Raw genomic sequence first — 22,552 nt, 5'->3', positions numbered from 1 at the left:
TGGCCCTTTTATTACTATATAGTGTCCTTCTTTATCTCTTGTAACAATTTTTTACTTAAACTCTATTAATATAGCTTCCTCACCTCTCTTTTGGTTATTATTTTCATGGACTACTTTTTTCCCATCCTTTCACTTTCAACCTTTTTGTGTCTTTGGGTCTAAGATGAGTCTCTTGCAAAAAACATATAGTTGGATTGTGCTGGCTGCACCATTTTCTATTCCCACTCGCGGTTTATGCAAGTTCCAATTTCTCTACCTCCTTGGCAACACTTGTTATATTTGTCTTTTTTATTCTAGCCATTCTATTAAGTGTGAAATGGTAATTCATGGTGGTTTTGATTTACGTTTCCCTAATGGCTGGTAATGTTGAGCATTTTTTATGTGCTTATTGGCCATTTGTGTATCTTCTTTTGAGAAATGTCTCTTCAGATCTTTTGCCCATTTTCAATCAGGTTCTATGTTTTTTTGTTTTTGAGATGTAAGAGTTCTTTAAATATTCTGAATACAAATCCCTTGTCAGATATATGATTGATTTTTCTCCCATTCTATGAGTTTTCTTTTCATTGTCTTGATGGTATTCTTTGAAACATGAAAGTTTTTAATTTTGATGAAGTCCAAATTATCTTTTCCTTTTGTTGTTTGTGTTTTGGGTGTCAGATCAAAGATAACATTGCCTAATCCAAAGTAATCAAGATTTTTTTTACCTGTTTTCTTCTAAGAGTTTTATGGTTTTAGCTCTTATATTTAGATGCCTGATTCATTTTGAGTTAATTTTTGTATATTGTGTGAGGTAGGGGGTCCAATTTCTTTCTTTTGTGTGTGGATATCCAGTTGTCACAGCACCGTTTATTGAAACGATACTCTTTCCTCCATTAAATGTTCTTGGCACTTTTATCAAAAATCTATTGGCTGTTGATGTATGGGTTTATTCCTGGATTCTCAGTTGTCTTCCATTAATCTACATGTCCTTATGCCAGTAGCATACAGTTTTGATTACTGTAGTTTTGTGATGTATGTGCTTTTAAAATTTTTATATTAAATGTTCTTTGTTGCTTTTGTGTAGATTCACTTAATTTTGCATATTGATTTTTTATTTTACCACCTCTGACATTAATTATAATTATTTGCTAAAGATTTTGAGTTTCCCACATAGCTGATCATTATCTGTGAATTTTTTCAGCTTTATTTCTTATTTTCTGATCCTCATTTTTCAAGCTTCCTTTGTGTGTGATGGATTGCTTTTCTCTTGCTGCTTTCAGGATTTTCTCTTTATCTTTGACATTTGATAATCTGATTATTAAGTGTCTTGGCATAGGCCTATTCAGATCTGTTCTGTTTCGGGTATGCTGCACTTCTTGGATCCATAATTTTATGTCTTTTGTAAGAGATGGGAAATTTTCATTGATTATTTACTCTATTATTGCTTCTGCCCCTTTTCCCTTCTCTTCTGCTTCTGGGACACCAATGACACGTACATTCTTGCTTTTTGTTTTGTCCTTAAGTTCCTGGAGACGTTGCTTGTATTTTTCCATTCTTTTCTCTATGTGTTCTTTTGTGTGTAGGGTTTCAGGTGCCTTGTTCTCCAGTTCCTGAGTGTTTTCTTGTGCCTTTTGAGATCTGCTGTTCTATGTTTCCATTGTGTCTTTCATCTCTTGTGTTGTGCCTTTATTTCCATAGATTCTAACAGTTGTTTTCTCGAACTTTCAATTTCTACCTTATGTCCACCCAGTGTTTTCATTATACGGTTCATCTCTTTTGCCATATCTTCCTTAAACTTTTTGAATTGACTTAGTATTAGTTGTTTAAATTCCTGTATCTCAGTTAAAGTGTAAGTTTGTTCCTTTGGGCCATAACTTCGTTTTTCTTAGTGTAGGTTGTAGTTTTCTGTTGTCTAGGCATGGTTTCCTTGGTAACCCCAATCAGGTTTTCCCAGACCAAAATGGGCTCCAGTCCCAGAAGAAAGAACTATTCAGTATCTCGTTTCCCTGAGGGTGTGTCTTAGAAAATTGGTATACCCTGTGAGGCCTCAGGTCACTGTGCTTTTCTGCCCAGCAGGTGGCACCTGTCAGCCTGTAACTCCAGACTGGTGTAAGGAGATGTGGCCTGTGGCTGTCTTCCCCCAGGCTGTGGGGTCTGGTTCTGAATGGAAAGCGGGTAGTAGAGATGGGCACCACCTCTTTCCTCTTAGGGAAGATAGACCCCCTAGGGAGAGGTCATTAGCATTTGAATAGACTCTGCCTATGCTATCTCCACCCTTGTTTGGGTCAGAGTACTGGGAACTGAAAATGGCTGAGGCTTTCTCCACTGAGCCGAAAAAAAGACAGAAAGCCCCCTGCAGGGCCAGTCCGTGGCCACCCTCCAGCTCTCCAAGGTCAGTCATCACCCAAAGCCTCGGTCTGCTTATTGGGGATTTGTAGCTTGTATCGAGCAGTCCACGTTTGTTAATTAAAACCCCAGTTGGAGCTCAGGTGAGGTATGTTCACTTGCTTGGAGAGAGCTGCTCTCTAGCACCAGAAGGCTTTGCAGCTCAGGCCATAGGGGGAGGGGGCTCCCGGCTTGGAACCACGGTTTTTACTTACAGAGTTTATGCTGCAATCTCAGGCGTTCCTCCCAATTTAGGTTGGTATAAGATGAGTAGACAGTCACATTTGTCCCCCTACAGTTATTCTGGATTATTTACTAGTTGTTCCTGGTTGTTAATTAGTTGTTCCAGGGGGACTAAGTAGTTTCCACTCTTCTCTGTGCCACCATCTTAGATCAGCTTCTGATCCTTATTTTTAAGTTCTTTTATTGTCTTACTGCACTGGCTAGAACTTTCTGAACAATGGTGATTTAAACAGTGATAGTAGGCATCTTTTCTTAGTTCTAATTTTAAAGGAAATGTAGTTAACATCTAAGAATAATGTTTCCTGTGGGCTTTTTGTAGATACTTCTTCTCAGCCTAAGAATTTTCTTTATATTCTTTTATATTTGTAGCTGACTTATAGTTTTTATTCTGAATGGAGGGTTAATGTTATCAAATACTTTATCTGTTGAAATAATTGTTTTTTCCTTTAATCTACCAAGATACTGAATTTTGTTGGTCTGTTTTCTAATGTTAATGCAGTATTTCATTTCTACAGTAAAATCCACTTGGTCTTAATATATAATCTTTTTTTTTTTTTAGACATCTATCTCTACTATTTTGTTTAGGTTCCTTGCATTCTGTGATTATGTGTGAGTTTGTCATTTTCCTTTCTTTTACTGGTTTTCCTTTCTTGACTGGCTTGCAAAATACCACTGACCTTATAAAATGAGTTGAGGAATATGGCATCTATTCTCTAGAATAGATTGAGATTGAAAATATCTGTTCCTTGAATGGTTGATATTTAGCTGATGTTTTAACAATGATTGATAAAGAGGCTTTTTAACCTACGTATATGGGAAATGTTTTTTTGACTTTGTGGAATGAGACTGCAAAAGGGGATGTTTGGTTTGTTGCATTTTTGCAGCTTGTTATTTTTGTACCGTTGGCTGGTCTAAAGTTACAGTGTAGCTTAAGTTATGTTTTTGGTTCTGGCGTAGAATAATGAAGTTGTTACACAGATGAACCATTGTAGTGAGAGCTAGGGAGTTTATCTGGTTTTGTAAAGTCTGCCTTTTTTTCTACACTGCAAACAGAAAGGCAGTGTTTCTGACATACACTAATCACATTTCTATTTGTCTTACAGAAGTAATAGACCTTACTCATGATAACAAAGATGATCTTCAGGCTGCCATTGCTCTCAGTCTCCTGGAGTCCCCCAAAATACAAGCTGATGGAAGAGACCTCAACAGGTTGTTGATTTAATATGTGAGCTTTGCTCTCCACGTTGCTGTGTAGGTCAGAGGCAATAGCTTTGTGAATGTTGCTCAGGAATAATTCTGCAAAGACCTTTTAATTGTACATGAATGAAATTTCTTTTTAGGAGAGAAAATGAAAATTTACTTAGTCTTTGGGTCACTTTTGAAAAAGCCACATATGACAAAGTTCTTATTGCAGCCTGAGGTTTTTTGTGTAGAAGCTGCAAGATTTTGTAGTTCACAAGTGCTAGGGAAAAAAAATCCTAAATATTTTGTAATTATATATTCCCTTTATAAGTTTTGAGGGTTATCTTGTTGAATGTTTGAAAATGAAAGTTATCACTCAACTACCTTGACTCAGAAGTGACCAGGGGATATATTTTTTAAATTGGTAATAATTTAATGTTTGTGTGGTATTGTTCACAGACATCCAGTTCCACTGATGTTATGTCATTTTCTGAACATGTTCATTCCCTCATACTGCTGAGTTGTTTCTTTCAGGGAACAGAGGCTCAGATTTTCTGGGCTGAGCAATTTGAAGGCTTTTATATTTAGCAGGGTGTCTCTTGCCTTTTCAAGGTTTGAGATATAGCTCTATTGTTGAAATCTAAAGCTTTTAATATTAAGTAGCCATAAATAGTCTTAAGCTCAATTCAGTTCCATCGTGGACCTCATTAGTAGTAATTGGTGTTATATGTTATATGTACATAGTTTATTCAGCATTTTTAATCATCTAAGAAAGGTTATCAACATTCCCTAAAATGTTTTCTTTAACTTTTTTCTTTATTTTGATGTGTGATATGTTGGCACAACCTAGGATGCATGAAGCAACCTCTGCAGAAACTAAACGCTCAAAGAGAAAGCGCTGTGAAGTCTGGGGAGAAAATCCCAATCCCAGTGACTGGAGGAGAGTTGATGGTTGGCCAGTTGGGCTGAAAAATGTTGGCAATACGTGTTGGTTTAGTGCTGTTATTCAGGTATGATACTCAAGAGACAATCTTACCTTCTGGGCATAGTTTTGTAATTTATTAAACATGAAGTGTGAGAAACAGCTTTTCAGAAATGGAAACAGATACATAAAATGGTGGCAAGGGGTGGGTGGTGTTCCCTTGGCATTGTAGTGTGGTTGCTTTCTTGTATTTTAGATTGGGTGCTCTCATGTCTAAATTGGGCAGTGCTAAAAAAATGTCTGTGGTTGTAAATAGATCAAATAGATATTTTAGATCAGCATTTAGTAAATACTGTATTATAACAGAGCAAGAGTGAATAAGAACAAATCAGTTGTTGGGAGGCCATCATAGATATCCATGCAGGAGATGATGGTGTCCTGGAATAGAGAAATAGCAGATGTCATGGGATGAGAGAAGTAAAAGCATTCCAAAGATGTTTAGGAGATCAAACCTACAGGATTTGGTGAATGATTGGATATGGGGTATGTCCAGGAGAGAGTTAAGACTTAAGTTCAAGGTTTCTAGCTTGAGTAACCAGGTAGATGATGTTACCATTTGAAACTGAAGGAGGAAGAATTTGGGTGTGTATTAAAGTGGAATTTCAGTTCAGTTTTAGGCATACTGAGTTTGAGGTGCCTGTGTAAGATACCACATGGAAATACCCTGTAGGCAGTTGACTATGTGACTCTAATTCAGAATACAGCTCTGAACTGCAGGTATAATTTTGAGAATCAGTAGCATGTAAATAGTAATAAAGCCAAGGAAGTGGATGAATTCACTTAAAGCATTAACAGGGAAGAATCTCCTAGACATCTTAAACTTAACATGTCCATTCGGCAGCACTCGATCCCTGCCCCTGCAATCTTTTCCATCATGTACATGGCATCTACCTAGTTGCTCAAGTCAAAAAATGGAATCTTCCCTTTCTCTTACCCACACATAAAATCCATTCATTCATTCTGCTTACTATGTGCCTGGCACCGTTTAAGGCTCCGAGCAAGCAGCAGCAAGTAAAAAGAGCCCCTGTTCTCATGCAGTTTACTTTGAAAAGAGTGGGACAGACAGGGAACAAAAAAATATATATGAGATGATAAGTGCCATAAAAACAAATGGATGAGGATAAGGGGATGGGGTGAGGCCAGAAAGGGTCCACCTGGAGGGGGAAGAGGGGCTGTTCATGTAGGGTGGTGTTCTAGTTTGCTAATGCTGCCAGAATGCAAAACACCAGAAATGGATTGGCTTTTATAAAAGGGGGTTTATTTGGTTACACAGATACAGTCTTAAGGCCATGAAGTATCCAAGGTAACACATCAGCAATTGGGTACCTTCACTAGAGGATGGCCAGTGGTGTCCGGAAAACCTCTGTTAGCTGGGAAGGCACGTGGCTGGCGTCTGCTCCAAAGTTCTGGTTTCAAAATGGCTTTCTCCCAGGATGTTCCTCTCTAGGCTGCAGTTCTCAAAAATGTCATTCTTACTTGCGCTTGGGGTATTTGTCCTCTCTTAGCTTCTCCAGAGCAAGAGTGTGCTTCCAGCGGCCATCTTCAAAATGTCTCTCATCTGCAGCTATTCTCTTAGCTTCTGTGCATTCTTCAAATTGTCCCTCTTGGCTGTAGCTCCTCTTCAAAATGTCACTCACAGCTGCACTGAGTTCCCTCTGCCCATCAGCTCATTTATATAGCTCCACTGATCAAGGCCCACCCTTAATGGGTGGGGCCACATCTTCATGGAAACACTGAGAGAATTCCAATCTAATCAGCACTAACATGTCTGCCCAAGAAGATTGCATCAAAGAATATGGCTTTTTCTGGGGGACACAATACATTCAAACTGGCACAGGTGGTCAGGAATGACCTTTTCTGATAAAGCAGGCATTTGGGGCAGAGCCCTGAGGAGGCCAGGGAATGAGCTATGAGCTATAGATTTACATAAAGAACATTCTGAATAGAGAGAATAGCGAGTAAAAAGGCCCAGGTTCAGGAGCTTCTTAATGTGTTTGAGAAATAGCCAGAAGGCCAATGTGACTAAAACTAAGTATTCAAGAGGGAGAACAGAAAGCTTCAGAGAGATAATGTAGGTGGGTTGCAGGATCTGGGGGTCATGGTGAGGATTTGGGATTTTAATTGTATATGAGATAGGCAAGTATTAGAAGGTTTGGAGCAGAAAAGTGTCATGATCCTTCCATTTTAAAAGGATCTTTGGCATCTGTGTTGAAAATAGAATGTAGGGAGATAACGTGGAATTAGGGGTATCAGTCAACTCTGTCCTATCTAAAAATAGGTAGGAAGGAAAAAGAACCCTCCCTGGGTCCACACCTCCCTCAGCCTCTACTCCTCAGAGAGAATTTGAAAACAGCTAACAGATAGAGGGGGTAACTGAGGAAGGCTTCCGAGAAAGCCCTAGAGGACAGGATATAGAGCATATGTAGAGGGATCGCCTTAAATAGGAAGAGGCGGGAAGGGAGGAGGAAGAAATGATGGCTGCAAATTCAAGTTGACATAGTTTCTAAAAGGCTAATTTTTTTTCTCCCATGAAATAAGTAGCCATTTCCTGAAACAGAGAGAATTGACAGAATCAGATTTTAAAGGAGTGAACGTTTGAAATAGTTGTTGCTGTCAACATTCATTTGTTGGACACCTACAGTATGTCTAGCATTTTTCTAGGCCCTTGAGATGTAGGAGTGAACAAAACAAAAAGCCCTGTGCTCCTGGAATGTAAATTCTTGTGAGACTAGACTGTAAATGAACAATAAACCTGATAATTAGTTAGTTAATTAATTAACATAGTATGTCAGATTGTGATCTGTGTGATAGAAAAAATAGCGGGGTAAGGGAGATTGTAATTGCTTGCTGGTGTGGGAGCAGGGTACAACAGTATTGTGATGTTAGGTTAGCCTCACTGAAGTGATGAGATTTGAACAAATACCAAAAGTGCAGGAAGTGGAGGAGTGAGCCACGTAGTTATCAGAGGAAGAGCATTCCAGGGAGGGGAACCATAGAGCAACATCCCTAAGGTGGGAGCGGGCTTAATGTGTTCAAGAAACATCCAGGAGGCCTGAGAGGCTCAAATGCAAAGGAGAGTCATTCAGAGACAAAGTTGGAGAGGTGATATGTCTTTTATTCTGAGATGGGGAATCACTAAAGGTTATGATCCAGAGGAGTGACAAACTTTGACCTGTGTTTTAAAAGGCTCACTCGGGCTCCTGTGAGGAGAACAGAATGGAGGGTATAGGGCTACAAGTGAAAAGATCTATAAAGGAGGCTATTGCAGTAGACCACATGAGAGATGATGGCTATCAGTGCCAGGCTGGTAACATTGGAAGTAGAGAAGTGGTTGGATTCTTGATATATTTTGAAACTAGAGCCTCCAGGATGTCCCTGTGGATTGGATGTTAACTAATCAACATCCTAGAAGTATGGCAGGACTTGTGATAGTAGCAACTTTTACCAGATGGTGGTGTTCAGTGAATCAGGGCTTTAATTCGGTGTGATAGAAAGACAGCTGGAAGGATCTGTGTGCAAGTGGGTTGAGCAAGTGGGTTGAGGGAGAACTTTTAGAGCAGTGAGACCATGTTGTGGTAATCCGGGTGAACAGGGATGGGAGTTTGATTAGAGCAATTGATGGGGAACCAATAGGGAGGAGGTGATTATAAATAACACCTGAGGGGGTAGAGTTCAAGGGACTTGTTAACTAGTTGCATGCTAACATTAATGAAAGAGAAAGGATTCAAAGATTATTCTGAAATTCTAAACTCCAGATTATTCTGCCGGAGGAGGTTGAAAGTAAGTGATCCAGAGAACACAGAAAAAGAAGTGGATGTTGGAGAAAGAATCATAATGATATTGGGATGGGAAATGTAATACTAGCTCACACTTTTGTGGTTTTTAAGAATAATGGCATCATTGGGGGTTTTAAGGAGAAGGTGAAGAGGTAGAGGGAAGTGATTGACAATGTAAAGCCATTTTTCTCATGGTAAAACAGAAGAGCTGGCAAATATTAGTGGGCAGTCAACAGAATAGGGATGGAAACTGGGAGAATTGGAGATATGCTTGGTAGGTAGGTGAAGTGGAAAGAGAGGGGGCTGAAAATAGAGCTAAGTAGCTTAGCCTAGGTTCCAGATAAAACTTTGGTAGTGGCATGACCTGGTTTTAAATTCCCATCCCAGGTGTAGACTCACTCCATTGGTTAAACCCCACCAGGGCTTGTGATAGAGTGAGGGAGAGAGCAGTGTATGGGTTCTGGTTAGGCAGGATTACTTTGATTCTTTTTTTGACAGTAGAAGGTACACCTAGAGTTTTTTTAATACCAATAAAGTATTTTATTTAGTTCTACCCAGAATGCTGTTTCAGAAAGTATGCAGGCTTAAGGGTTTTTTATTTTAGAAGTATGTTGGAATGAGGGGCCACATTCATATAAGGGATCATTTTTTTTTAAATTAACTTAGAAAATAAATTAATTTTAGAAAAAGTATGATTTACAAACAATAGAAAGAATCCTTTTTCAATACTGCCAGCTAGAAATATCTGCTATTAAAAATTTTTTAGATGCGATATTTAAGACAAAGACTATGGAAACGCCTCCCCAGCTTAACAAATAAAATGTTGCAATCCTGTACTATTGAATGAATCCCTGTTGTACCTGTTTCCAGTCACGTCCTCCTTCCCCAACAGATAAAACCACACATTCATGATTCCCTAAACAATATATAATATTGTTTTGTATAATATTAGACTTCATATAAACAATAAAGTACTGTGGTTTTCTGCATTTTTTTCACTCTAAATGTATCTCTGAGATTTATCCATGTTGATACATGTAGCTCTCATTCATTTTCACTGCTGCATAGTTTATTTTATAAAAAACATTTTTTCCTATAATATTTCAGTGACTACATAATATTCTGTTGTATGAATGTACTATGGTTTTGTTTTTTGTTTTTTTTTCATCTATTCCTTTTGTTAGCTGTTAGGTTGCTTCTAACTTTTTCCTAAACTAATTAAGGTTCTGTCAGCTAAATTTTTGGGCGTAGCCATGATTATTTTCTTTGAAATAATAGAATTGTTAGGTTGACAGTTATACATATTTTAAGGTAAAAGGAATATTTTTTGTTGCAGTTATTTTTAAAGAAAAGCTACAAATCCATTTCTTTCATTATTTCAGTCTCTCTTTCAACTGCCTGAATTCCGAAGACTTGTTGTCAGCTATAGTCTGCCACAAAATGTACTTGAAACTTGTCGAAGTCACACGGTAAGTTACTGTTAAAGAATTTCTTTACTATTGTTTTGTCCTTTTCATCCCACAGTCTTTTAATTGTTTTGGCTAAAGATGGTAACTGATATTCTTTGACTTGTGCTAATATTTGTTTTCATTTTTAAATGGCATTTTCCTTCGTGACAAGAAATAAGGGTTTGCATGAGTGTAGTTAAATAGGACGAAAATTAGAAAAATAGTTTCAAGAAAGTGTGGTCGGTTACCTTGACAGCTTCAGCTTTTCTGTCCCTGGGTATGGAGATTCAGAAATACCTGTTCTGTTTATGGTGCCCTTGACTATTCCATTAGCTTTTTGGAATAGATGTGGTATAGATGACCTAATGCCAGAGGATAGAATCTTCTTAGAAGGGACCCTTCTTAGAAGGGTTGCCTCCTGCCAGCGACCTAACCCTTCCCAGGATTTCACCTGGGAAAATCTAATGCATTTTCCTAACAGGTAGGAGGGCAGCAGCTTCAGAAAATGACCATATTTTCTTTTGTGACAATATTATCTCCCTGGCTTCCACATCGATATTCTTCAGCTTAGAGTAATCTCCCTAAAGAGACCTTTTCACAGTTCCCTTAACATAGAGACCTGGTTCTTACTCAGATCTAGGTAAATGGAGATTAGGGGGTGATCACTGACAATTTTTTCTTTGTATCTTCTAATTTTCCAAATAAGATGTAAGAGTACACATGGCTGTGTTTTCCACAGGAAAAGAGAAATATTGTGTTTATGCAAGAGCTTCAGTATCTGTTTGCTCTGATGATGGGATCAAATCGCAAGTTTGTAGACCCTTCAGCAGCCCTGGATCTCTTAAAAGGAGCATTCCGATCATCTGAGGAACAGCAGGTACAAAAGAAACCTTGCTTCTTTTCAGTTTTCCCTGAAATTCTGCAGAGATTTCAAATCATGCCTTAATATTTCTGTGATGTTGCTTTATTTCAATTGTGTAAACTCTGAACGTGACTAAGCAGTGCCAGGGGTTTCTGGTTTTGCCTTTTTATAATGCCTAAAGAACAGATGGTAAAGAGAGAGATTGTGTGTGTGTGTGGGGGGAGGGGGGTGGCAGTTCTAAAGGGAGGAAGAAAGAGCAGTAGAAAGAATAGAATTACACAGGGGCTGTTAAAGTAGAAAGGAGGAGGTTGGAAAATATCCCAGCGTTGCATGGCAAAGGATCGCTGAGAAAAGTAGAGTCCTTTGTCTACAGCTTTGCCTTGGGATGGCCCAGATAGAAAACTGTCTAAACTTGAGTTGAGAAGCTTTACTAGCAGTCTTCCTTTTCTAGACATTAGTTACCTTCATTTCCTTTCCCTACCTCCTGCTACAAAATTCTCAGAGCAATTTTTTTAAAAGTTTCTGTTTACTATTCAGAGCTCTACATTCTTCTCGAGGGCTATTGTCTCTTCTTTGGGCCTTTTTGTTTGATTTCCTCTGCCATGGATAGATGTGGCTAGAAGTAGTAGAATTCCTATTTTCTTCTAGCCACGACTTAATCAAATGTTGCCTAACTTGCCTTCTGTTTTGGTGGAGTAGCTGGGCTCCAGTTTCTTTGTATCTTCATGATATTTGGCCCTAAAAAGGAAATCCTTTTATAGTAGTGGAATCTTAGCCATTGATGGGATGAGCAAATTTTCATTTCCCTAAGTGCACTGTTGGATCTAACTCTTATATGATTGTGCCTCTCTTATAGCAAGATGTGAGCGAATTCACACACAAGCTCCTGGATTGGCTAGAGGACGCATTCCAGCTAGCTGTTAATGTTAAGTGAGTGTTGAGGATTTGTTTGTACCATCCTTCCTGTTCACAGTGGTCCAGTGAGAATTTTGACATGGGGGAAAGTTCCTGTTCTCGAGTAGAAATAGCTGGTTTTTACCAAACCTTATGAGATAACCAGTGAGATATTCCCATTGCTTTGGTTTTCCCCTCTGATGATACAGATAATTATGTTAACCTCTAACTTTTTAACTAAAAGGGTCATACCTGTTAACTTTGTTAAAATCATAGCCTGTGCTGCTATGGATTAGGTCAAATTAATGGTACGTATGAACCTGGTAGTTTAATGTAGATATATTAAATTTAACCTACGATCCCTTTTGAAGTCTTCTTAGACTGTGTAGAGAATAGGTTTTTGTCATTTGAGTCACTAACAGAAGTGAAATTCAGGGCAAAGAATATGTATACCCCTCATCTAATACAGAGGCTGAAAAATTGGTTTTCTAAATTATTTTAACTCTAGAATTATATGTTATAAAACAGCTTGGCAAATAGTAGCTTACATACTTAATAACAATTTAAGGTGGGCTTGTAGAACAGAATGATTTTCATTCCATTCCTGTTCTGCCATTGGGAAAATTTTTTTGTGTATTTACTTGCAAAACTTCCACAAGAGGGTTTATTCTTACCTCTATACTTCTTCTATACAGAATATACCTCTCGTTGGATATAGAAGTTTATATTGAATGTATGCATATACATGAATTTGTCTGTATGTGTGGCTCCCATATTAGACTTTAAGCTGATTAAGGCCGGGAATCATGCCTTATTGTCTTTGTGTCTTCAGAACTTAGCACAAGGCTGGTTGTATACTTGTTCAATGAATGTTGGAACTGAACTAATCCAGTATTTATTTTAGAATATATTTGGCTGTCAGGGGATTGATAAAATGCACTCTTTTGCTTTTGAATGATGGCTGGGTTTGGTGTAGTGAATGTTTGATGCGAATGACACTGAACTGTCTCCTTTTTAAAAGCAGCAATCCCAGGAACAAATCTGAAAATCCAATGGTGCAGTTATTCTATGGTACTTTCCTGACTGAAGGGATTCGTGAAGGTAAACTCTCTGTTGTGAATGTTAATTCTAGACCACCTATTTATTACTGTTCTAGGAGACAGTGATTGTTAAATTTTCCCTTTGGGGAGGCAGTATAGTGAAAAGGCTTTAGAGTCAGACAAACAGAGTTCTAAATATTGGTTCTGCTTCTTAGATTCTTTGTAATTGTGGGCAAACTATATCTGTTAAAATGGGAAAATCTTGGTCTCATAGTTATATTAAATTGTATAATATTTGCATAGGCCAAATCTAGCATTAATGTCAAATGCTTAAGTGATATCACTCGGTTTTATGAGTATATTGATTTTCCCTATGTAATATCTAATCTCAAAAGATTTTTATTGCGTTAGATTGCCAGAAATGTTTGTCTGCTGTAGAGACTTGTCTGAGTTGCATGCTTGACACACGTTTATGTATTTATTTTTGACTATGGAGAATTTTGAATACATATAAGTAGAACTGTATAAAAACCCTCATAGACCCCGCAGCCACTAGCTCTTGGCCAGTCATTCCTCATCTAACCCTTGTCTACTCTTACACCTACACCTCCCATATTCTTTTAAAAACATAACCCCAAACAATAATCACTCAAAAAAAAAAAAAAAGCATTTCTTAATATCAAATACGTTGTCAGTGTTCAGATTTCCATTTTGTTTTATAATTATTTTATAGTTTTTTTAATGTAAAACCTTATTTTATTCTATCTTTAAAATCAGGAGTACAAGGTGTTTACAGTGATGCAAATTCCTTTGAAACAATGTTTTCCTCTGAGCTATATATGAATCTCTCTTTATTTTTTTTGTGAATCTCTTTTTAGAATAAACCTATGCATTGTAGTAAGTTTGAACTGTTCCAAAGCTACAAATTTCAGTAGCATCCTCAAACCAATGTGCCATCTTGAAACTCTGACTCTGTTTCTTAAATATGCCTGGTATTCAGTTTATTATTTTTAATTAAAGCAATGTTTTACTAACTTGGTGGTACGCTACCAGTCTCCCAGTCTATTCTTACTTTTATATTCCTACCAAACACCTTCCTGATGGTAATTGCCTAATCTAGGCCCAACAGGAATTGGAGGAAGAGGAAATGCTTAAGGAATAGCAGAACTACGTGAGCCTTAATATTTGCCTCCAGTCCCAGCACTACCCTGCTGAGAAACCCTACATTATGCTGACGCTGCTGCTCTTTTTTTTTTAAATTCAGTTTTATTGAGATATATTCACATATCATACAAACATCCATGGTGTATAATCAGCTGTTCACAATGCCATCTTATAGCTGTGCATTCATTACCCCAATCTATTTTTGAATGTTTTCCTTATACCAGAAAGAATCAGAATCAGAATAAAAAATAAAAATAAAAAAAGAACACCCAAATCACACACACACACACACACACACACACCCATCCTATCTATTTTTCATTTAGGTTTTGTCCCCATTTTTCTGCTCATCCATCCATACACTGGATAAAGGGAGTGTGATCCACAAGGTTTTCACAATCACACTGTCACCCCTTGTAAGCTACATTGTTATACAATCGTCTTCAAGAGTCAAGGCGACTAGGTTGGAGTTTGGTAGATTCAGGTATTTACTTCTAGCTATTCCAATACATTAAAACCTAAAAAGTGTTATCTATATAGTGCGTAAGAATGTCCATCAGAGTGACCTCTCGACTCCATTTGATGTCTCTTAGCCACTGAAACTTGATTTCGTTTCATTTTGCATCTCCCTTTTGATCAAGATGTTCTCAATCCCATGATGCCAGGTCCAGATTCATCCCCGGGAGTCATCTCCTGCGTTGCCAGGGAGATTTACACCCCTGGGAGTCAGGTCCCATGTAGGGGGGAGGGCAGCGAGATCACCCACCAAGGTGTCTTAGTTCAAGAGAGAGGGCCGCATCTGAGCAACAAAGAGGTACTCAGGGGGAGACTCTTAGGCACAATTATAAGCAGGTTTAGCCTTTCCTTGCACCTGCTGCTCTCCTTTGCGGAAGAAATAACTGAGTAGTCCACCTTGCACCCAGGGAAGAGCTTGGGGGAGCACTTCCCTGGGTGCATGTCCCACATAGCCTGGTCCACTCCCACTTTAATATTTCTCCCACGCCAGGATTCGTTTGCATTCTTCTTTCCAGTGTTTTTTTCTGTTTCTCTGAATTAGGATCTGGAAACTCTCAGCTACCTCTTCCATCTCTGGCTTCTCTGAGGTTAAGTCTTCATTTCATTACATCTACCTTTGCGGGGGTTACATCTTGTCTTGTCATCACTTGGAGCTGCTCCACTTCAGAGATCCATAACTCCAGTATTACATTCTGGAGCCTAAAGTGTTCCTTGATGTTAACCTATGAATAATTCAGAAATTTCCTGCCCATACACTGGATAAAGGAAGTGTCAGTCACAAGGTTTACACAATCACACAGTGTATTAGTTAGGGTTCTCTTCAAGAAATGTTAAATGCCATTCTTCAGCCAGAAAGAAAATGATGCTGTCCTTAAACTCAGATCTACAGGGTGGGGAAGTCGAACCACATTGCCCTGAAATCTAGAGCTTCTCTGAATGGATTCAGGAGCTACTCTGAATGGCAGCATGTTCAGAGCACGTGAAAATATTCTGCCTATAGTTTGTTTTTACAGTTTTAATGGAGATCCAAATGCAGTCCCCACATTATGATTGATCGATATGTCTTCTTTTAAGTCCCTTGAAAATCCATTGTTTTTCCCTTGAAATGTATATTTTTTTAAGAATATGGGTTGTTTGTTCTGTAGTATTTCCCCACAGTCTGGATTTTGCTGCTTGCATTCCCATCTTACAGTTTAACATGTTCCTCTTTACTTTTAGTCTTACAAATTGGTAGTTGGATCTAGAGGTTTGACCAGATTCAGGTAAGACTTTTTGGCAAGACTAATTCATAGGTGGTGGGATGTGCTTTGATCACGAGGCACATATGTCTGGTTATCTCTCTTTTTTGCGATGTTGGCAGCCGTTAATGGTCAATGCCTGGATCCAGTGGTTCATTGGAACTTGCCTTATAGGCTTAAGTGCACTTCTAACCAGTTCTTTGGAGGTTGCTGAATTTAAGAAGATACTTTCTCTGTGGTGCCAGAAAAAAGGTTATAGATAGATGTAGTGAGGAATTTTAAAAATCACTCTGTCTCTGCCTAGGAAAGCCCTTTTGTAACAACGAGACCTTCGGCCAGTATCCCCTTCAGGTAAACGGTTACCGCAACTTAGATGAATGTTTGGAAGGGGCCATGGTGGAGGGTGACATTGAGCTGCTTCCTTCTGACCAGTCAGTAAAGTATGGACAAGAAGTAAGTTGGACATTTTTATTTGCTGTGCCAATGATGAAGCCAGTTAAGTAGGACTGAGCTTTTAGGCAAATTATTTTCCCATCATATATTAAATAACTTCACCCTTAACAACTTGAATTGGTCTCAGTCGCTCATGAGTTAATATGAGTCAGTGAATCTTAGTCCTTTGATAAATAAATTCTTTACTGGTAAAAACTATGAATTTGAGTTAATCATTTAAAGGTTATATGCTGCTTCTGATGTTTTAAGTATGATCAAGTTTCTCTTTTTCTGTTGAAGCCTACCTGTACCTGAGTAGGGAGAACCCACTGCCTCCATATTTTCGGAGGGTAAAAGTACAGTGCTTAACTCCTATGGTATGCCATTTAGAATATTTTCCCTATTATAGTACTTGTTGTTCTCAGTTGTTAATTCTTCTGCCTTTGCTTTAAGATTTTTAACATTTCATTTTTATTTTCTTTTGTGGGTTGCAGATAAAGGGGGAAATTAGGGAGAATGAGGGTAATTAATACGTCAAAATTCCAGTTAAGAATAATTAGTAAGTAGTATTTGTAGCATGATTATCAGCACTACACATTTTGGATTGTTCTCTTTTCCTCATATATTGGAGGCAAAATTGAGGTTTATATAAGAGTCCAACTCAGTACTATAGTAGTAAAGAAAGCTTTCTTGAATTAAAATAGGGAGCCTAAAGTGAACCTTGTGAAAGTGCATTGGCTGTAGAGGCAGTGTTGGAACTGGGGTAGAGCTACTGTCTCCCAAACTTTTCAGGGAAAGAACTAACTCCTGATGGGAGACATATCTATACCACCTGTGTAGATCTGATGTACTTGCTTATAAAAGAGAAAAAGTGTTCGTTAGCTACTTAGACTTCTGAATATCTTTACTCAAGATTGGGAATGCTTTCCAAAAAAAAGAAAGATTCTAGATTCACCTCAGGGTATCGGACGGGAACAGAGCTGTTTGTACCTCTTGAAAGGAAATATTTAAAGCTGTTCATATGGACTTCTAGCACTCAGGTGAATTGAACTGAAATGCCTTTCCTGGTTTAGCTTCTTCCGATGTATGATCAGTGACAGTTGAAGTTTTTATAAGTCAGTACTTGCTTTTCTTGAAACTCAGGGTAGCATTGTAGGTTTACTCGACTGGGTTCCTTGTGAGACATTTGTCAGAAACTTGATAAATCATAATCGTGAGGCTATTTCACGGGTTTTTTTTTTTTTAGTATTTGGGGTTAAAAAATGCTCTAGTATGAATTTGATTGAATATAAAGTCCATAACCTGAAAAGAAAATTTGATAAGGGACATTTTAAACATAGTTATTGCTATTTCCTAACAATTTTTCTTTCTTCCATGTTTCTATTTCTGCCATAGCGTTGGTTTACAAAGCTACCTCCAGTGTTGACCTTTGAACTCTCAAGATTTGAGTTCAATCAGTCCCTTGGTCAGCCAGAGAAAATTCATAATAAGCTGGAATTTCCTCAGATTATTTATATGGACAGGTGAGTTCTTTGATTGATTGCTTTCCAGATACATTGTAACAGTAGAAATGAGCATGTACTAAAGATAAAGTGCATAGGAATTAACCTGGGACTTGACAATATGCAGATTTGGATTCATTGATTCTAGGGGTATTAGGAGTTACTGTTCTAAGAAGCTCCAAGTTGATGGTAATGATGCTTCTGATCTCTGGCCCACATTTTGAGTAGCTCGGCTTTAGATAAGAGCCTTGCTGATTTCGAGGTGAGGGATAGTATGTGGAATAGCCACAGTGTGTGTTTTTCTATTTGTATCCCCGGGGGGAAAAAATCCTAGACCGAACTTAGCAAATTTTAATTTTTCTTAAAGTCTAGTTTATTCAGGCAGAGTTTGAATACCAAAAAAAATTCACTGTTTTGACTTGTACAGCTGATGAGTTTTGACAAATGTATAGTCAAGTAACAACTGTCACTGTCCGGATACAGAACATTTCCATCACAGAAAATGTTCCCTCTTGCCCCTTTGCAGTCAGTCCCTTTCCTCCACCCCTAGGCCCTGGCAACCACTTAATTGTTTTCTAACCGTTTAATTTTGTCATTTCTAGAATATCACATTAATGCCATTAATATTCAATATTTATGTACCCTTTTATGACTGTCTTCTTTCCGTTAGGATTCATCCATGCTGTTACATGGATCAGTAGTTCATTTCTTTTTATTGCTGGTAGTATCCATTGTATGGTTGTACCACAATCTTTTTTTCCATTCACTAGTTGATGGACAAAGAAATTTCCAAACTTTTATAAAGTGGAGGTTCAATTTTGCATTCACACCAGCACTATGTGAGAACTCCATTTGCTCCAAATCCTTGTCAATCCTTGCAATTATCAGTCTTTTTAACTTGAGTAATTCTAGTGAGTTTATAGTAGTATCTTATTTTTCTTTTAATTTACACTTCCCTGGTAATTAATGATGTTGAGCATCTTTTGTGCTTAGCTGTCATTTTGCATTTTCTTTGGTGAAGTGTCAGTTCAAATCTGTTCTCCACTTTTAAATTGGGTTTGTTTTCTTGATACTGAGTTTTAGAGGTCTTTATACATTTTAGATACAAATTCTTTATCAAACATGTACTTTGCAAACATTTTCTCTATGGCTCGTCTTTTTCATTTTCTTACCATTATCTTTAGAAGAGCAGAAGTTTTTTGTTTTTGATGAAATCTAGTGTATCAATTTCTTTTATAGTTTGTGCTTTTTGTGTTCAATCTAAGAAATCTTTGCCCACCCAAGTTCACAAAGGTTTTTTCCTATGTTTTCCCTTTAGAAATTTTACAGTTTTAACTCTTACATTTAGGTCTATGGCCCATATAAATGGTATGAGATAGGGTTTTTTGGTGGGGTAGGGACGGGAAATGCTTATAAATGCCCAATTGTTCTAGAACCATTTGTTGAGAAGACTCCTTTTCTTCATTGAGTTTCCCTGGCGCTTTTGTAAAACGTAATTGAACATATATTTGTACACCTATTTCTAGATTCTCTGTTGTCTTTCATTGCTCTGTACGTCTGTTCTTATGCCTTGCTTAATGTAGCTTTGGTGTAAATCTTGAAATGAAATAGGATGAATCCTCCAACTTTGTTCTTCTTTTTCAAAATTGTTTTGGTTGTTCTAGGTCCTTTGCATTTGTATATTTAGAATCAGCTTGCCAGGTTTTACGAAAAGACTGTTAGGCTCTTGTTTGGGATTATATTGAACCTGTAGGTAAATCTGGGGAAAATTGACATCTTGACAATATTGAGTCTTTCAATCCATGAACATGGTATAACTCCATTTATTTGAGCCTTCATTAATTTCTCTCAGCAGTGTTTTTTTCTAATTTTTAGTGTATAGGTCTTGCATATATTTGATTAAATTTACCTCCACCACCACTCCTGCAAATTCATGTTTTTGATATTTTTTACATGTTATTCTTTACAATCTACTTTTTGATTGTAGGTTATGAATATATAGAAATGCAATTGATATTTTTCTTTTTTTATTGACTTTGTAACCTTTGACCTTATTAAACTCACTTGTTCTAGTGGGTTTCTGTAGATTCCTTGAGATTTTCTGTGTAGACAGTCATGTCATCTGCAACTAAAAGCAGTTTTACTTCCTTTACAATCTGTATGCCTTTTGTTTCTTTTTATTACCTTATTATGCTAGTTCTATCTTCAGTACATTGTTGAATAGAAGTGGTGAGAGTAGACAACCTTGCCTTGTTCCTGATCTTAGGGGAACACATTGTCTTTCACCATTAAATATGATGTTAGCTGTAGATTTTTCATAGAGTCCCTTTATCTGATTGAGGAAGTTTCCTTATATTTCTGGTTAATTGAAACTTTGTCATTAATGTCTTTAAATTTTGCTTGTGGGATTATTTGCTTAGGTACATGTACAGGAGCAAAGAGCTTATTCGAAGTAAGAGAGAATATATTCGAAAGTTGAAGGAGGAAATAAAATTTCTGCAGCTAAAACTGGAAAGGTAAGTCATTGATACCATCATGCTTAGAAATATAAAAGATAAAGAGTGGAATATAAAATCAGATAATTTGTTTATATTTAAAAATTAATTCAGAATTTAAGTATGAGCTAGGATATCATATAAAATAACTGAGGAAATTTTTTCTAAGTATGATTTTATATCTGGAAATAGTCTTCAAAATCAGCTAATATGATATATGGTCAAATAGTAGTCCCAGGGGACTTGAGGGACCTAAAGTCACATAGTTAGTTCCTGGCACTGTGCTGAGGAGAATCCAAGTTCTGATTTCATAACCTTTTACTGTTCCTATTCCCCTTATCATATTTTTCACTAATTGTCACAATTCCTCAATCCCCTTGTCTTGAAAAGCTGGTTCTGAAGTGTCTGGAAAAGGTACAAAGCAATGCTGTTCAACTGAGAGCAGTGCTGACTGATTAAAAGGGCTAATATTTCTGACACATACAAAATCCTTTCTCCTGTGAAGGAATTTTGCTTTTTTTTAACTGACTATTTCTGCAGAATCACACTGTGGCTTATTAAGAAGGAGCCAGTGTGATTTCTTTCTAGTGTAATAGATTCCTTTTATTTAACATTTAAGAAAGAGATCCTGTACACTGTCAGTGGCTGTTTATCCCTTTATATCTTTAATAATTTTGCTGCACCAATGCCATCCCTTCACCCACTCCATTGCTAGGTCATTCATTTCCCTGTGAGGCAACACCTTCCGTAATAGGGCCAAGACAGACCCTGCACCTATACCTATTTTCCCCTTCAGCTTCTTCTCCCTCACTTAGGAAGAACTTATCTAAGATGTATTGTGACCAGGCATCCATTTGTCTTAACAGACTTCAGCTGAGGATTGATTCCTCAACTCTTGTCCTGGAAGTGATTTACAAGACTCAAAATGGGGCAATATTTTATTTTTAAGGTTTTAGTTTGTTAAGGCTGGAAATTTTTAATTGTTTCTGTGGAACCAAATGTATCTAATGTTTTATAGCTCAAAAATACTCAGTTCACCAGTAATCAAAGCATTCTTGGCTTATTTAGATTTTAAAATAGAATATAGAAGCATTTTTTTAGTATTTTTTTTTTTAAAGTAAAATGACTTCTTAAATTTTAGATAGTTTCAGTTGTATATTATTTCTTAAAGGTTACACATATCTGCTCTATACTACACTCCTGGGAAAATAAATGAGAAACTGTTAATGGGCACCATTAAACTGAGGTGAGGGTAGGTAAACTAATACAGATGCTGTGTTGTGTGAAGTAATTGGTCCTAAAAGTTGTCTAAAGGAACTCAAGTCAGTAGAAGAACAGGAAAATGATTGTCATAAAATTGAAGATCAATTTCATAGAGAAACGTTTTCCCTAAGAAATAATTTCAATACCATATTAAAATGTATCAAACCTGGGAAAAAATTACAATTATGAAATGATGACTTAAAAATCCGATGACAGGTTATAAATGCTGCATTGCATGTGAAATTACTATAGAAAGAAAATGCTTCTTTTGGTCCAGGCCAGTCATATGTTAATTCACCCAACACTGAGTGCCTAAAAAGACTTATTGTGTGCTGTGGGGTAGACAAAAGAGGTTCAGTTTATGTACTGAAGAAGTTCAGAGAGGGAAGATGTTCTTCCCAGCACTGGGGGTTATGGGATATTGAGGAAGACTTCATGAAAAAAGCAGATCTTGAAAATAAGTAGAGTTTGTATAAGCTGGTAATAGCTGAACTGAAGGCAAGGAAACACTTCAAAGAAATAGAACAGTTCTCTAAGCTCCCTCTACTTTTACCTATTGCAGATTCTAGATGAAACCTGTAGTTCTCTGTGTCAGCTAGATTCTCAGTTCTACTTCTTTAAATGAGCACTCTATGAAGTGTCTTTGCTATATACCCTCTAACATGTTGTAGACTTTGAGTTGCATTATACTTAATTTCCCGCTAGTATTTTCATTTCGTAATGTTCTTTCTGATGTAGAAACAGACAAGTTCTATTCTTGTTTATTTTTTCCACTTTATTAAGAGAAGGAAAATGCAGAGTGACTCATTTCCTTTGTAAAATGGAAACCTAGAATTATGGGGTTACCTGTACCAATAAGTCAACTTGATTATTTTACATTTTAAACTCTCCTGCAATGTGAACTATAGAATTCATTAAAGTAAACCTCTTACCCACATGTGCTAGTAATGGCAGAATATTGGGTGTCATTATTTACTAATCCCAAAGAAATCTTCAGTAATTCATACATGGCCTATGCTCTTGAATGAGTGAATGAATAATAGGGTACTTAGGATCCTGGAAAAGAACAGTTCTCAGATTTCTTAAAGGCTGACCTTTACCAACACCTGTTTTCCATTTCTAGCTTTCTCTCTCTCATTTTTCTTAATTGA

The 22,552-nt window shown here is 37.3% G+C and overlaps 1 protein-coding gene across 7 annotated transcripts in view; it reads left to right on the top strand.

Moving 5' to 3' along the window:
- Positions 1-22,552, top strand: part of USP28 (ubiquitin specific peptidase 28) — a 77,381-nt gene that overhangs the window by 33,930 nt on the left and 20,899 nt on the right. For 6 of the 7 annotated variants that reach the window (XM_037841498.1, XM_037841496.1, XM_037841494.1 and 3 more), the window contains 9 exons: positions 3,711-3,816; positions 4,640-4,799; positions 9,930-10,016; positions 10,735-10,872; positions 11,714-11,787; positions 12,776-12,852; positions 16,014-16,162; positions 17,537-17,664; positions 20,064-20,159. In XM_037841498.1, the coding sequence (XP_037697426.1) occupies positions 3,711-3,816; positions 4,640-4,799; positions 9,930-10,016; positions 10,735-10,872; positions 11,714-11,787; positions 12,776-12,852; positions 16,014-16,162; positions 17,537-17,664; positions 20,064-20,159 (1,015 nt within the window). Of the gene's footprint in view, positions 1-3,710; positions 3,817-4,639; positions 4,800-9,929; positions 10,017-10,734; positions 10,873-11,713; positions 11,788-12,775; positions 12,853-16,013; positions 16,163-16,441; positions 16,519-17,536; positions 17,665-20,063; positions 20,160-22,552 lie in introns of those variants that run through there. The other variant, XM_037841499.1, reaches the window with a different exon arrangement.

This window comes from Choloepus didactylus, chromosome 6 (assembly GCF_015220235.1).
Source record: "Choloepus didactylus isolate mChoDid1 chromosome 6, mChoDid1.pri, whole genome shotgun sequence".
NCBI lineage: Eukaryota > Metazoa > Chordata > Mammalia > Pilosa > Megalonychidae > Choloepus > Choloepus didactylus.
This window is presented reverse-complemented; position numbering and strand designations above follow the sequence as displayed.